Source organism: Salvelinus fontinalis, chromosome 10, assembly GCF_029448725.1.
Source record: "Salvelinus fontinalis isolate EN_2023a chromosome 10, ASM2944872v1, whole genome shotgun sequence".
NCBI lineage: Eukaryota > Metazoa > Chordata > Actinopteri > Salmoniformes > Salmonidae > Salvelinus > Salvelinus fontinalis.
In genome coordinates, this window is record NC_074674.1 from 11,698,655 (window position 1) to 11,710,249 (window position 11,595).

At 41.2% G+C, this 11,595-nt stretch overlaps 1 protein-coding gene across 1 annotated transcript; it reads left to right on the plus strand.

The window, feature by feature from the left end:
* Positions 1–1,801: 1,801 nt before the first annotated feature.
* LOC129863211 (serine/threonine-protein kinase N1-like) lies at positions 1,802–6,153 on the plus strand. The gene is made up of 7 exons (XM_055935127.1): positions 1,802–1,965; positions 2,078–2,173; positions 2,295–2,371; positions 2,926–3,068; positions 3,412–3,519; positions 3,713–3,791; positions 3,956–6,153. The coding sequence occupies exons 1-7, from the start codon at positions 1,910–1,912 to the stop codon at positions 4,126–4,128; spliced, it is 732 nt and encodes a 243-aa protein (XP_055791102.1). The 5' UTR covers positions 1,802–1,909; the 3' UTR covers positions 4,129–6,153.
* The last annotated feature ends 5,442 nt before the right edge of the window (positions 6,154–11,595 follow it).

Sequence of the window (11,595 nt, forward strand, 5' to 3'; positions counted from 1 at the left end):
CTGGACTTCCTGACGGTCCACCCCCAGGTGGTAAGGATAGGTAACAACACATCCGCCACGCTGATCCTCAACATGGGGGGCCCCTTAGGGGTGAGTGCTCAGTCCCCTCCTGTACTCCCTGTTCACTAATGACTGCACTGCCAGGCACGACTCCAACACCATCATTAAGTTTGCCGATGACACAACAGTGGTAGGCCTGATCACCTACAACGATGAGACAGCCTATAGGGAGGAGGTCAGAGACCTGACCTGGTGCAAGGACAACAACCTCTCCCTCAACGTGATCAAGACAAAGGAGATGATTGTAGACTACAGGAAAAGGAGGACCGAGCACGCCCCCATTCTAATCGACAGGGCTGTAGTGGAGCAGGTTCAGAGCTTCAAGTTCCTCAGCGTCCACATCACCAACAAACTAACATGGTCCAAGCACACCAAGACAGTCGTGAAGAGGGCACGACAAAACCTATTCCCCCTCAGGAGACTGAAAAGATTTGGCATAGGTTCTCAGATCCTCAAAATGTTTTACAGCTGCACCATTGAGAGCATCCTTACGGGTTGCATCACTGCCTGGTATGGCAACTGCTCGGCCTCGGACCGCAAGGCACTACAGAGGGTAGTGCGTGCGGCCCAGTACATCACCGGGGCCAAGCTTCCTGCCATCCAGGACCTCTATACAAGGCGGTGTCAGAGGAAGGCCCTAAAAATTGCCAAAGACAGCGGTGCCCCCACACATTGACTCTGTACCGGTACCCCCTGTATATAGCCTCCACATTGACTCTGTACCGGTATCCCCTGTATATAGCCTCCACATTGACTCTGTACCGGTACCCCCTGTATATAGCCTCCACATTCACTCTGTACCAGTACCCCCTGTATATAGCCTCCACATTGACTCTGTACCGGTACCCCCTGTATATAGCCTCCACATTGACTCTGTACCGGTACCCCCTGTATATAGCCTCCACATTGACTCTGTACCGGTATCCCCTGTATATAGCCTCCACATTGACTCTGTACCGGTACCCCCTGTATATAGCCTCCACATTCACTCTGTACCAGTACCCCCTGTATATAGCCTCCACATTGACTCTGTACCGGTACCCCCTGTATATAGCCTCCACATTGACTCTGTACCGGTACCCCCTGTATATAGCCTCCACATTGACTCTGTACCGGTACCCCCTGTATATAGCCTCCACATTGACTCTGTACCGGTACCCCCTGTATATAGCCCCACTATTGTTATTTTACTACTGCTCTTTAATAGTTATTTTTATCTATTACTTTTTTGTTGGTCTTTTCTTAAAACTACATTGTTGGTTAAGGGCTTGTAAGTAAGCATTCCACTGTAAGGTATACACCTGTTGTATTTGGCGCATGTGACAAATAAAATGTTATTTGATTTTGAAATTGTATGCCATCAAGGCCTTGAAGAAAGGAGACGTGACACGCGATGAAATGGCCAGGTGAGAGCGAACAGTGAGTGAATTTAGACATAACACAGGTTGAGGGAACTGGTTTTGAAAGATGCTAGCAGTTGCATTCCACCTGAAACATACTAGTATTGTTATTTGTAGTGTGTTTTTTATTTTTTTCATGTGTGTGTGTGTGTTTGTTCTGTCGTGTGTGTTTGTTCGTGTGCATTTCTGTGATTCTAGTTTGAGTCGATCAACTCCTCCCACCATCCCTTCCTGGTGAATACGCATGGCTGCTTCCAGACGGCGGACCATGTGTGCTTTGTGATGGAGTACTCCCCCGGGGGAGACCTCATGACCCACATACACATCAACATCTTCGCTGAGAGACAGAGCTCAGTAAGCCTTACACAACACACACAGGCTCCATTATGACAGCGTGAGAGCAAACTTAGCGTGAAGCATTGCAATTCCAGGCTTTAAGGCAACAAAATATGCAAATAATGCAAGGGTTGTGTATACTATCTACAGGCACCTTAAACATGTACCAGTGAGTGACTACAAATGGTTAATGGAGGCTTGTCTAATTCTCCTTCAAGCTTTAGAGTTGGTGATACATCAAAACTCACCATTATATGTGTGCCATTTTGTGCCCTGTTTAGGTTCTGCTGGGTGCCATTTTGTGCCCTGTTTAGGTTCTATTCCTCGTGCATGCTGCTGGGACTAGAGTTTCTGCACCAGAACAAGATAGTTTACCGGTAAGTAAGATATCTCAGTACTGCTTTCCAGCGCTCTGCCTTCGCACACCTAATAACCTGCCTGTCAGTCATTCTTTTTCTAATTTCATCCTGTCTCTTTTTTTCTCTTTCTCTCTCTCAGGGATCTGAAGCTAGACAGCCTGTTGATGGAAGCAGATGGCTATGTGAGGATAGCAGACTTTGGATTGTGCAAGAAAGGTACGGTACATTATGGTTATGGCTTCTGGGACATTGCCTTTGAGACCCACTGTCCCACCCACTCACTTGGTTTATTAAATGAACATTCAGTGTTATTAATCAAGGATTTATGTTGCTCTTTAATTTAAAGTTATTCACTTTTAGCCCTGGGCTAAGGAACGCCTCATTATTGAAAGTGGGACAACAGTGTCAAGCTTGCTGCACGAAGTAAGGTCTTGATACCAAAAGAGGGGCTTAGGTGATGGGCGTGGCAGGGGGTGCGGTCGGTCCGGCTGAATATGAGAACATTTTAGAGAATCCCATCTTGGCGTGTAGTTTTTAAGCTGATTTCCTGCAATTCTACATATTCTGCCATGGAGCTGAGAGAAAATATTGCAGTTTTATAGATTTTTTTGTGATTGTTAGTTCTCAATTATTTTATTGGACTTAGGCAACCCCCCCCAAAAAAAGCTTAGGTGGCCCACCCAAGGATTTCAATGGCAGAAAAATCCCTGGGTACACACTTCCATCTGTCTAAAAAGTTATATTTCCCCCTCCTGTGTGTGTATCTGCAGGTATGGGTCACGGAGATCTCACCTCCACATTTTGTGGCACACCAGAGTTCCTGGCCCCAGAGGTGCTGACGGACAACAACTACACCCGCTGTGTGGACTGGCGGGGCCTGGGTGTCCTCATCTACGAGATGCTGGTGGGAGAGGTTGGTAGCACAGAGATGAATAAAATAACCTATAGCAGAGATCTCAAACTGGTGGTGCGTGGGCCATATGTGTCCTGTCTTAGCTCTGTGGTGCATCGTCTCTTCTATGAGATGCTGGGAGGTCAGTAGAATAGAAATACCTAGAGGATGTCTCCAATTAGTAGGCTCACAAGGTCCACTCCTATGGTGAACCCATTACGTTTTATTCGTATGTTTGTTCTTGGTTGAATAAGGATTTTTGGTCTTGTATAAATTAAGATGTTTTCGGCTGGTATCATGATAGGAATGAGGTTGTTTGGACTTTCATGACAATGAAAACTCTCTCTCTTCTCATCTGTGGCAGTCTCCCTTCCCTGGTGACGATGAGGAGGAGGTGTTTGACAGCATAGTAAATGATGAAGTGCGCTATCCGAAGTTCCTGTCCCCAGAGTCTGTCTCCATCATCCAAAAGGTATGTGGGCAAAAAAGGTATGTGGGCCATCCTCTCGGTATACTGCCTTGTACAGAATACTGCCTTCTCCTTACACAGTCGGAATCAACAACAAGCTGCATTGCAAATACACAAAATGAAAACTGTGGGGAAAAAATATACAAAGATAGATAGTGGGATGAATACTGAGCCATACTTTCCTATTGTGCTGCAGCTACTACAGAAAAACCCTGAAAGGAGGCTGGGATCAGGAGACTGGACCCAACGAGGTCAAGAAACACAGCTTCTTCCAGGTAAAAACTTGCCTTATTTGTGGCCTGTGGGTAATTTTCATTTCACTTGAGCATGACCAAGATTTTTGTTGTAGCGCCTTTGCCAACTTTCCTACAATGTTGAAATGAAGGCAATCATCCAATGAAATGTATAATCATTTGATGTATACTTTCGTTCATCCCAGGGACTGGAAGGCTTTGCTTCACAAAAACGTGGTACCCCCGTTCTTCCCACGGATCAGTAACTTTGACGAGGAGTTCACAAAGCTCAAGCCAGTCCTCACCCCCCCACAGACACCCTACTTCCTCACTGCCAACCAACAGATCTCTGCCGACTGACTTATCCTCGCTGCCCTGACCTTAAACATGAGTATACAATGACGGCCAGATAGACGAACGGACGGACAGGATTAAAATCCAAAATGGTTGCTGCTCCACTGAAGCTGGTTCCTTTCCTTCACTGTGGCAAACAGCTACCTGTTGGCTGGATAAGTACTGACCAGATAGGCCACTGTGACGTCCTCTTGGGCATGTCATCTCTCCTCTGGGCCATTAATGTTCTGTGGGTGATGATGAGCACTCCACCTGAACCTCTACAGCCTATCAGAACTCGGAGCTCGGCCTGCCGATGATGAGACCCCAGTCAGTTACACTGAGCTGTAGAAAGGGGACTCCTCATCCATGGGAGTGTCAGCCACTCTATAAACGGTCTTCTGTTTCTCTCTGCCTTGTTCAAATCTGTATTTGTATGTCAGTGTCTGTATTTGTATGTTGGTGGTCAATATTGACTATTTTACTTTTGTCTTGTTTTTGTGTATTTGTCAACTCCATATTGATAGTATATCAACTAACATTGATATTGCCAAATTAATACTTGACATGCCACTGTTTTGTTACTGTGACAACACGAATTAGGTCATTTGCTGCACTTTCTTATTCATTTGTGAAACTAAGAGTGCTTTGAAACTAAGACGTAGGACGTAGACGGCGGACGTAAAGGTAATGGCGGACTGAGCGAAGTTATGTAGAGCACCTCAAGATAAAACATAATATTCGAAATATCTGCTAAATTAGACTAAAATATTAGCACTAAATAATCTGGTGGGGGATAACCTTCAATCTGGATAATAACACAAAACAAATCCTAAGACTAGAGACATTTATCGACAAATATTACGAAAACAAGCAACACCCAAACATGACGGAGAATAAGACAGGGGAACCGAATCAAAAACGAAAACGTGACTCCTCAACCGACACGGATGATCTAATATTCTCAACACCAGCAATGGTAAAGGTCGAAACCGATCTGTTAAAATCAATAAATGACAAACTGGGTATACTTGAATTAGTTAGTAAAGATATAAAAGACTTGAAGGCAAGCCTAGAGATGAGTGATGAAAAAGCTGCGACATTGGAGAAGGAAACACACGTGCTAAAAGTGACGGTCAATAAGATTGAAACCGAAATGAATGAATTTAAAAAGGAGAACAACGTTCTGAAAGAATGCTTACTGGACATACAAACTAGATCCATGAGAGAGAATTTGGTACTTACAGGTATCCAAGAGAAAGAAGGAGAGGTTCCTGAATCTGTAGTTAGGAGAGTTCCTTTTTGCAGCGCTTCAGATTCCACGCGAAGTTATCGATAAGATCCAACTTGAACGTGTACACCGCCTCGGACAGAGAGGGCAGAGGTACGAACGCCCAATCGTTGCCAAATGTGCTTAATTTAAAGATAAAATAATGGTTAAAAGCCTGGGTAAAAGACTTGCTGGGACCAAAATTGGCATGAATGATCAGTTTCCGAAAGAAATTGCAGAACGTTCTGTATCCAAGTTCTGTATCCAATTTTCAAAGAAAATAGATTAAAAGCGAAACGAGTAGCTCTCGTCGTGGATAAACTATATATTGATAACCAGTTGTTCAGAGACACAAAGATTACTCCATGGTTATTTTAAAAATTACAAAGTTCTCATAGATGAGGAAAATAAACACAATTCAAGCCCGGTTACTGATTGTAACAATACAATACAAAATATAGCTTTTCTATAAATCTTCACATATAACTAATTGAACACAAGCACTATTTCTACATAGTGAAGATAAAAACTAAGTAAACAGAAGGCACAGTATGTGTGGATGGTGTGGTGTGTGTTTATTTTTATTTGTTATGTTTGGAAAGTTGAGTGAGTGAGTAATGAAATAGTTGCATATCCCAGAGCCAGTGTATTGCTGTGGGCCGGGTATGAGAGGGCTTTCAATGTTGTTCAAATGATGGATATACTTTTATAATGAATTATACGTCTTATTTATTTATTGTCCTATCATGGGGAACTACATTTTTAAAATAAATTATATCTAATTATTTATTATCCTATTTTAATGGTACGGTCCATGGCCCTATACCCTAGACACCCACATGAATGGCCCAGATACTAAGGAGAAGTCCCTAACTGTTTTATGTGCATGCTGTAAACGGTCTGTATGCAGCCAAAATGAGGACAGGGACCATGAGCAGCACTGCCCCCTCAAGATTCTGAGCCTGCTTGGCAGGGTTGGTCCTGCAAAGCCAAAGCCCCCTAAAGGGAGAGCATAATAAACAAGGAAATTCTCAAAGCTGCTAATGAGAACCTTGACGACCTTGTACCTAGCCGGTGGGGATTCCGGTGGGGTGCCCCCACCCAGGCAGTGGCAGTGCTGGCAACACTAGCTGCAGTAACCCATGGGGAGGGGGTCACACTCGGACATTCAGAGAGGGGGTATATTATTGTGGCCCTGGTGGCACGAAACCAATCGGACTGCATGGAGATGCTTGGGAACATGTTCAAAATGGATGACCGTATTGTGGGTGTTTCAGGAAGAAGGTGTACATTTGACCTCCATCATCTAGGATGTGACAATGGTAAATAAATCTCTACATTTATGCTCATTTTTTGCGCGGTCTTGCAGGCCTTCTCATGCAGCTGCAACTGCAAGTACATTTGTAAATCATGACCCATCTTGAGTTGGGCTCTGGGATGGTGCAATTGTTGAGAGGGTGAGCTTATGGTTGTGTGGGGGTAAGGGCTGAATGTGTGTGGGTGTATGTGTGTATCCCACAACTGTTGCGAAGGAAGAAGTAAAAGATGTTAGGGACTATAGAGGATGATTCACAGCAATATGTAATAAAAATCGAGGTGAGGGCGATGGAAATGCATTTGGCAATGGATCTGCTTCGGTTCGGTGGATGGTGCTGTGTGCACTTTTTGAAGGATGGATCCCAGTCGGTCCGGGGCTGTGCGATGCGGGGGGTCGGGGGTGGTCTGCCGGGCATTGGGATGACAACCCAACTCGAGATGGGGGCTTTTGGCGGGTGGAATAGTGGGGACCAATTGGAGGTTTGCTTAGTGGAGATGCAAATGTCATGGTACAACTATATAGACACTCAATCATTATGTTACTTTTTAATAGGACGTTTACAAACATATATTTTGATAAAAAGAATTGAAAGGTGTGTCTCATTATGGTAAGTGGTGAAATAAGTATAGCCAGTTACAATTGTAATGGCTTAGCAGATAATAAGAAAAGACGATCAGTATTTACCTGGCTAAAAGAGAAGGATTATAATATCTACTGTTTACAGGAAACCAAAATTCAAAAGGGGTGATGGTTTTAATTAATAATAACTTTGATCCAAATGTGCAACTTGTCCAAACAGATCCTCAAGGTAGATGGATTATTTTAAATATGTTATTGGACAATAAACATATATGGCTTATTAACCTATACGGTCCGATTAATGATGATCCAAGCTTCTTTGACAATATATATTTATTTATTTTATTTATTTAACCGTTATTTTACCAGGTAAGTTGACTGAGAACACGTTCTCATTTGCAGCAACGACCTGGGGAATAGTTACAGGGGAGAGGAGGGGGATGAATGAGCCAATTGTAAACTGTAAACTGGGGATTATTAGGTGACCATGATGGTTTGAGGGCCAGATTGGGAATTTAGCCAGGACACCGGGGTTAACACCCCTACTCTTACGATAAGTGCCATGGGATCTTTAATGACCTCAGAGAGTCAGGACACCCGTTTAACGTCCCATCCGAAAGACGGCACCCTACACAGGGCAGTGTCCCCAATCACTGCCCTGGGGCATTGGGATATTTTTTAGACCAGAGGAAAGAGTGCTTCCTACTGGCCCTCCAACACCACTTCCAGCAGCATCTGGTCTCCCATCCTGGGACTGACCAGGACCAACCCTGCTTAGCTTCAGAAGCAAGCCAGTAGTGGTATGCAGGGTGGTATGCTGCTGGCATATATAAGAATGTATCAACTCTACAAGCAACACTAGACTCTATTATTATAGTGGGAGATTTTAATACGGTCTTAAATACCTCTATGGACCGGAAAGGAAATCACACTACAAACTATCACCCTCAGGCACTTAAGGAAATCAGGAATGTCATGGATGTATTGGAATTAGTGGATATATGGAGACTTAAATACCCTGACCTAGTGAGATATACATGGCGGAGGCTTAATCAAGCTAGTCGCCTTGACTACTTTCTTATATCATTCTCTCTGGCACCAAAAGTTAAAAAGTGTTTGATAGGGGACAGAATGCGGTCGGACCATCACATAATTGGCATATATATTACTCTTACAGAATTTCCACGTGGGCGAGGATATTGGAAATTTAATCAAAGCCTACTAGATGATAAATTGTTTAGAACTAGGACAGAAGAATTTATAACTGACTTTTTTAGACATAACATAGGTACAGCAGATCCCCATATTGTATGGGACACTTTTAAGTGTGCCTTTAGAGGCCATGCAATTCAGTACTCATCTATAAAACAAAAGCAATTTCGATCAAAAGAGTCCATATTAACAAAGGAAATTGAAGGACTAACAGTACAGTTAGATAACAATAAAAACGGTACCATAGAGGCACAGAATAAGTTAGAGGAAAAACAAAAAGAAATGGAGGAACTTATTCAAGAAAGATCCAGTGTAATATATTACAAAAATAAAGCGAACTGGATGGAATATGGGGAAAAATGCACCAAATTCTTTTTCAATCGTCAATATAGAAATGCTACCAAAAAAAACGTATTAAAACTTGTTACAAATGATGGAGTCACGCATGATTCACCAAATGATATTTTGAAAGAGGAAGTAAAGTACTTTAAGAATATATTTTCGTTTCAGGCTCCTCCATCTCCACTAACTGAAACTAATTGTATGGATTTTTTCCCTAATAATAATGTAAAATTAACATCTGTACAGAAAGACTCATGTGAAGGCCTAATTACAGAGGAGGAAGTACTTGATGCAATTGGGGCCTTTAAGGATGGGAAAACTCCAGGACTGGATGGCATACCAGTGGAAGTATACAAACATTTTTTTGATATACTCAAAGGACCATTATTAGCTTGTTTTAACCACTCCTATATAAATGATAGATTATCAGACACGCAACAAGAAGGTGTGATATCATTATTACTGAAACAGGACCCAAGTGGTATATATAAAGATCCAGTCCATTTAAAAAATTGGAGACCTCTTACACTTCAGTGTTGTGATGCAAAAATCCTAGCAAAATGCTTGGCGCATAGAATAAAAAAAGTTTTGTCAGATATTATTCATCCTAATCAGACAGGTTTTTTACATGGACGATACATTGGAGATAATATAAGGCAAGTACTGGAAACAATGGAACACTATGAAATATCGGGGACACCAGGCCTGGTTTTCATAGCTGATTTTGAAAAGGCTTTTGATAAAGTACGACTGGAGTTTATATATAAATGCCTAGAATATTTCAATTTTGGGGAATCTCTTATAAAATGGGTAAAAATTATGTATAGTAACCCTAGGTGTAAAATAGGTGTAAAATAGTAAATAATGGCTACATCTCCACCTTCCGGAGACACCTGAAACCCCACCTCTTTAAGGAATACCTAGGATAGGATAAAGCAATCCTCCTGACCCCCCCCCCCCCTTAAAAGATCTTGATGCACTATTGTAAAGTGGCTGTTCCACTGGATGTCATAAGGTGAATGCACCAATTTGTAAGTCGCTCTGGACAAGAGCGTCTGCTAAATGACTTAAATGTAAATGTAAATGTAATCTCAGAAAGTTTTAAACTATCTAGAGGAGGAAAACAAGGTTGTCCACTATCGGCATATCTATTTATTATTGCCATCGAAATGTTAGCTGTTAAAATTAGATCAAACATTAATATTAAGGGATTAGAAATCCAGGGCCTAAAAACTAAGGTGTCATTGTACGCTGATGATTCATGTTTTCTTTTAAAACCACAACTAGAAACTCTCCACGGCCTCTTAGAGGATCTAGATACATTTGCTATCCTCTCTGGATTAAAACCAAATTATGATAAATGTACCATATTACGTATTGGATCACTAAAAAATACACATTTTACATTGCCATGTAGTTTACCAATTAAATGGTCTGACGGTGATGTGGACATACTCGGTATACAAATCCCAAAAGAAAGAAATGATCTCACTCCAATAAATTTTTATAGAAAGTTAGCAAAAATAGATAAGATCTTGCTACCATGGAAAGGAAAATACCTGTCTATTTGTGGGAAAATCACCCTGATTAACTCTTTAATCATATCACAGTTTACCTATTTGCTTATGGTTTTGCCTACACCTAGTGACCTGCTTTTTAAATTATATGAACAAAAAATATTCAATTTTATTTGGAACGGCAAGCCAGATAAAATTAAAAGGGCCTATTTATATAACGAATATGAATTCGGAGGGCAGAAATTATTAAATATTAAAGCATTAGACCTCTCACTAAAGGCATCAGTCATACAAAAGTTATACTTAAATCCAAACTGGTTCTCTAGTAGATTGGTACGAATGTCTCATCCTATGTTCAAGAAGGGCCTTTTTCCCTTTATTCAGATTACACCTGCTCACTTTCGGTTGCTTGAAAAGGAAATCATTTCCAATATCTTTATTTTTTAAACAAGCCTTAGAAAGTTGGTTGCAATTTCAGTTTAATCCACCTGAAAGGACAGAACAAATAGTACAACAAATCTTGTGGTTAAATTCAAATATAGTAATTGATAAAAAAACTGTATTTATCGAAGAAATGTTTAAAAAAGGTATAATTTTTGTGAATGATATCATAAATAGGACTGGTGGAGTAATGTCACACATGCAGCTAACACAGACATATGGAAATGTCTGCTCTACCCAAAATTACAACCAATTAATTGCGGCATTACCACAAAAATGGAAGAGGCAGGTGGAAGGGGATAAAAGTAAGGAACTTGTATGTCGGTCTTATATTAAAGAACATAAATGGTTAAAGAAAAGTGTGATAAATAAAAACATATACCAATTTCATTTAAGGACCAAAAAACTTACAGCTGTGCCATATAAATTGCAAAATAGTTGGGAAGAGATTTTCGATGTACCCATTCCATGGCACATGGTTTATGAATTGATACGCAAAACAACGCCGGATTCAAAACTTCGAATTTTTCAATTTAAATTATTGTACAAAATTCTTGCAACTAATAGAATGTTATATATATATGGGGGATACAATCTTCCCAGCTCTGTAGATTCTGCTGTGAGGAGGCAGAGTCATTAGACCATTTATTTTGGTATTGTTCGCATGTAGCTCGTTTTTGGTCACAGGTCCAGGAATGGTTGAAGAATTGCAACATTTGCGTAGAACTAACGCTACAGATAGCAATACTGGGGGATTTGAAAAGCCATAGTCAATCAATCAATAATATAATTATTTTAGCAAAAATGTTTATTTTTAATTTACAATCCGTGGAA

What these genes read in the sequence shown, in the direction of transcription:
- LOC129863211 (XM_055935127.1), top strand. Translation starts at nt 1,910, where the DNA reads ATGCAAATAATGCAAGGGTTGTGTATACTATCTACAGGCACCTTAAAC. An exon ending in CAGAACAAGATAGTTTACCG is followed by an intron (nt 2,174 to 2,294) that starts GTAAGTAAGATA and finishes TCTCTCTCTCAG; the next exon opens with GGATCTGAAGCTAGACAGCC. An exon ending in CTGTCTCCATCATCCAAAAG is followed by an intron (nt 3,520 to 3,712) that starts GTATGTGGGCAA and finishes ATTGTGCTGCAG; the next exon opens with CTACTACAGAAAAACCCTGA.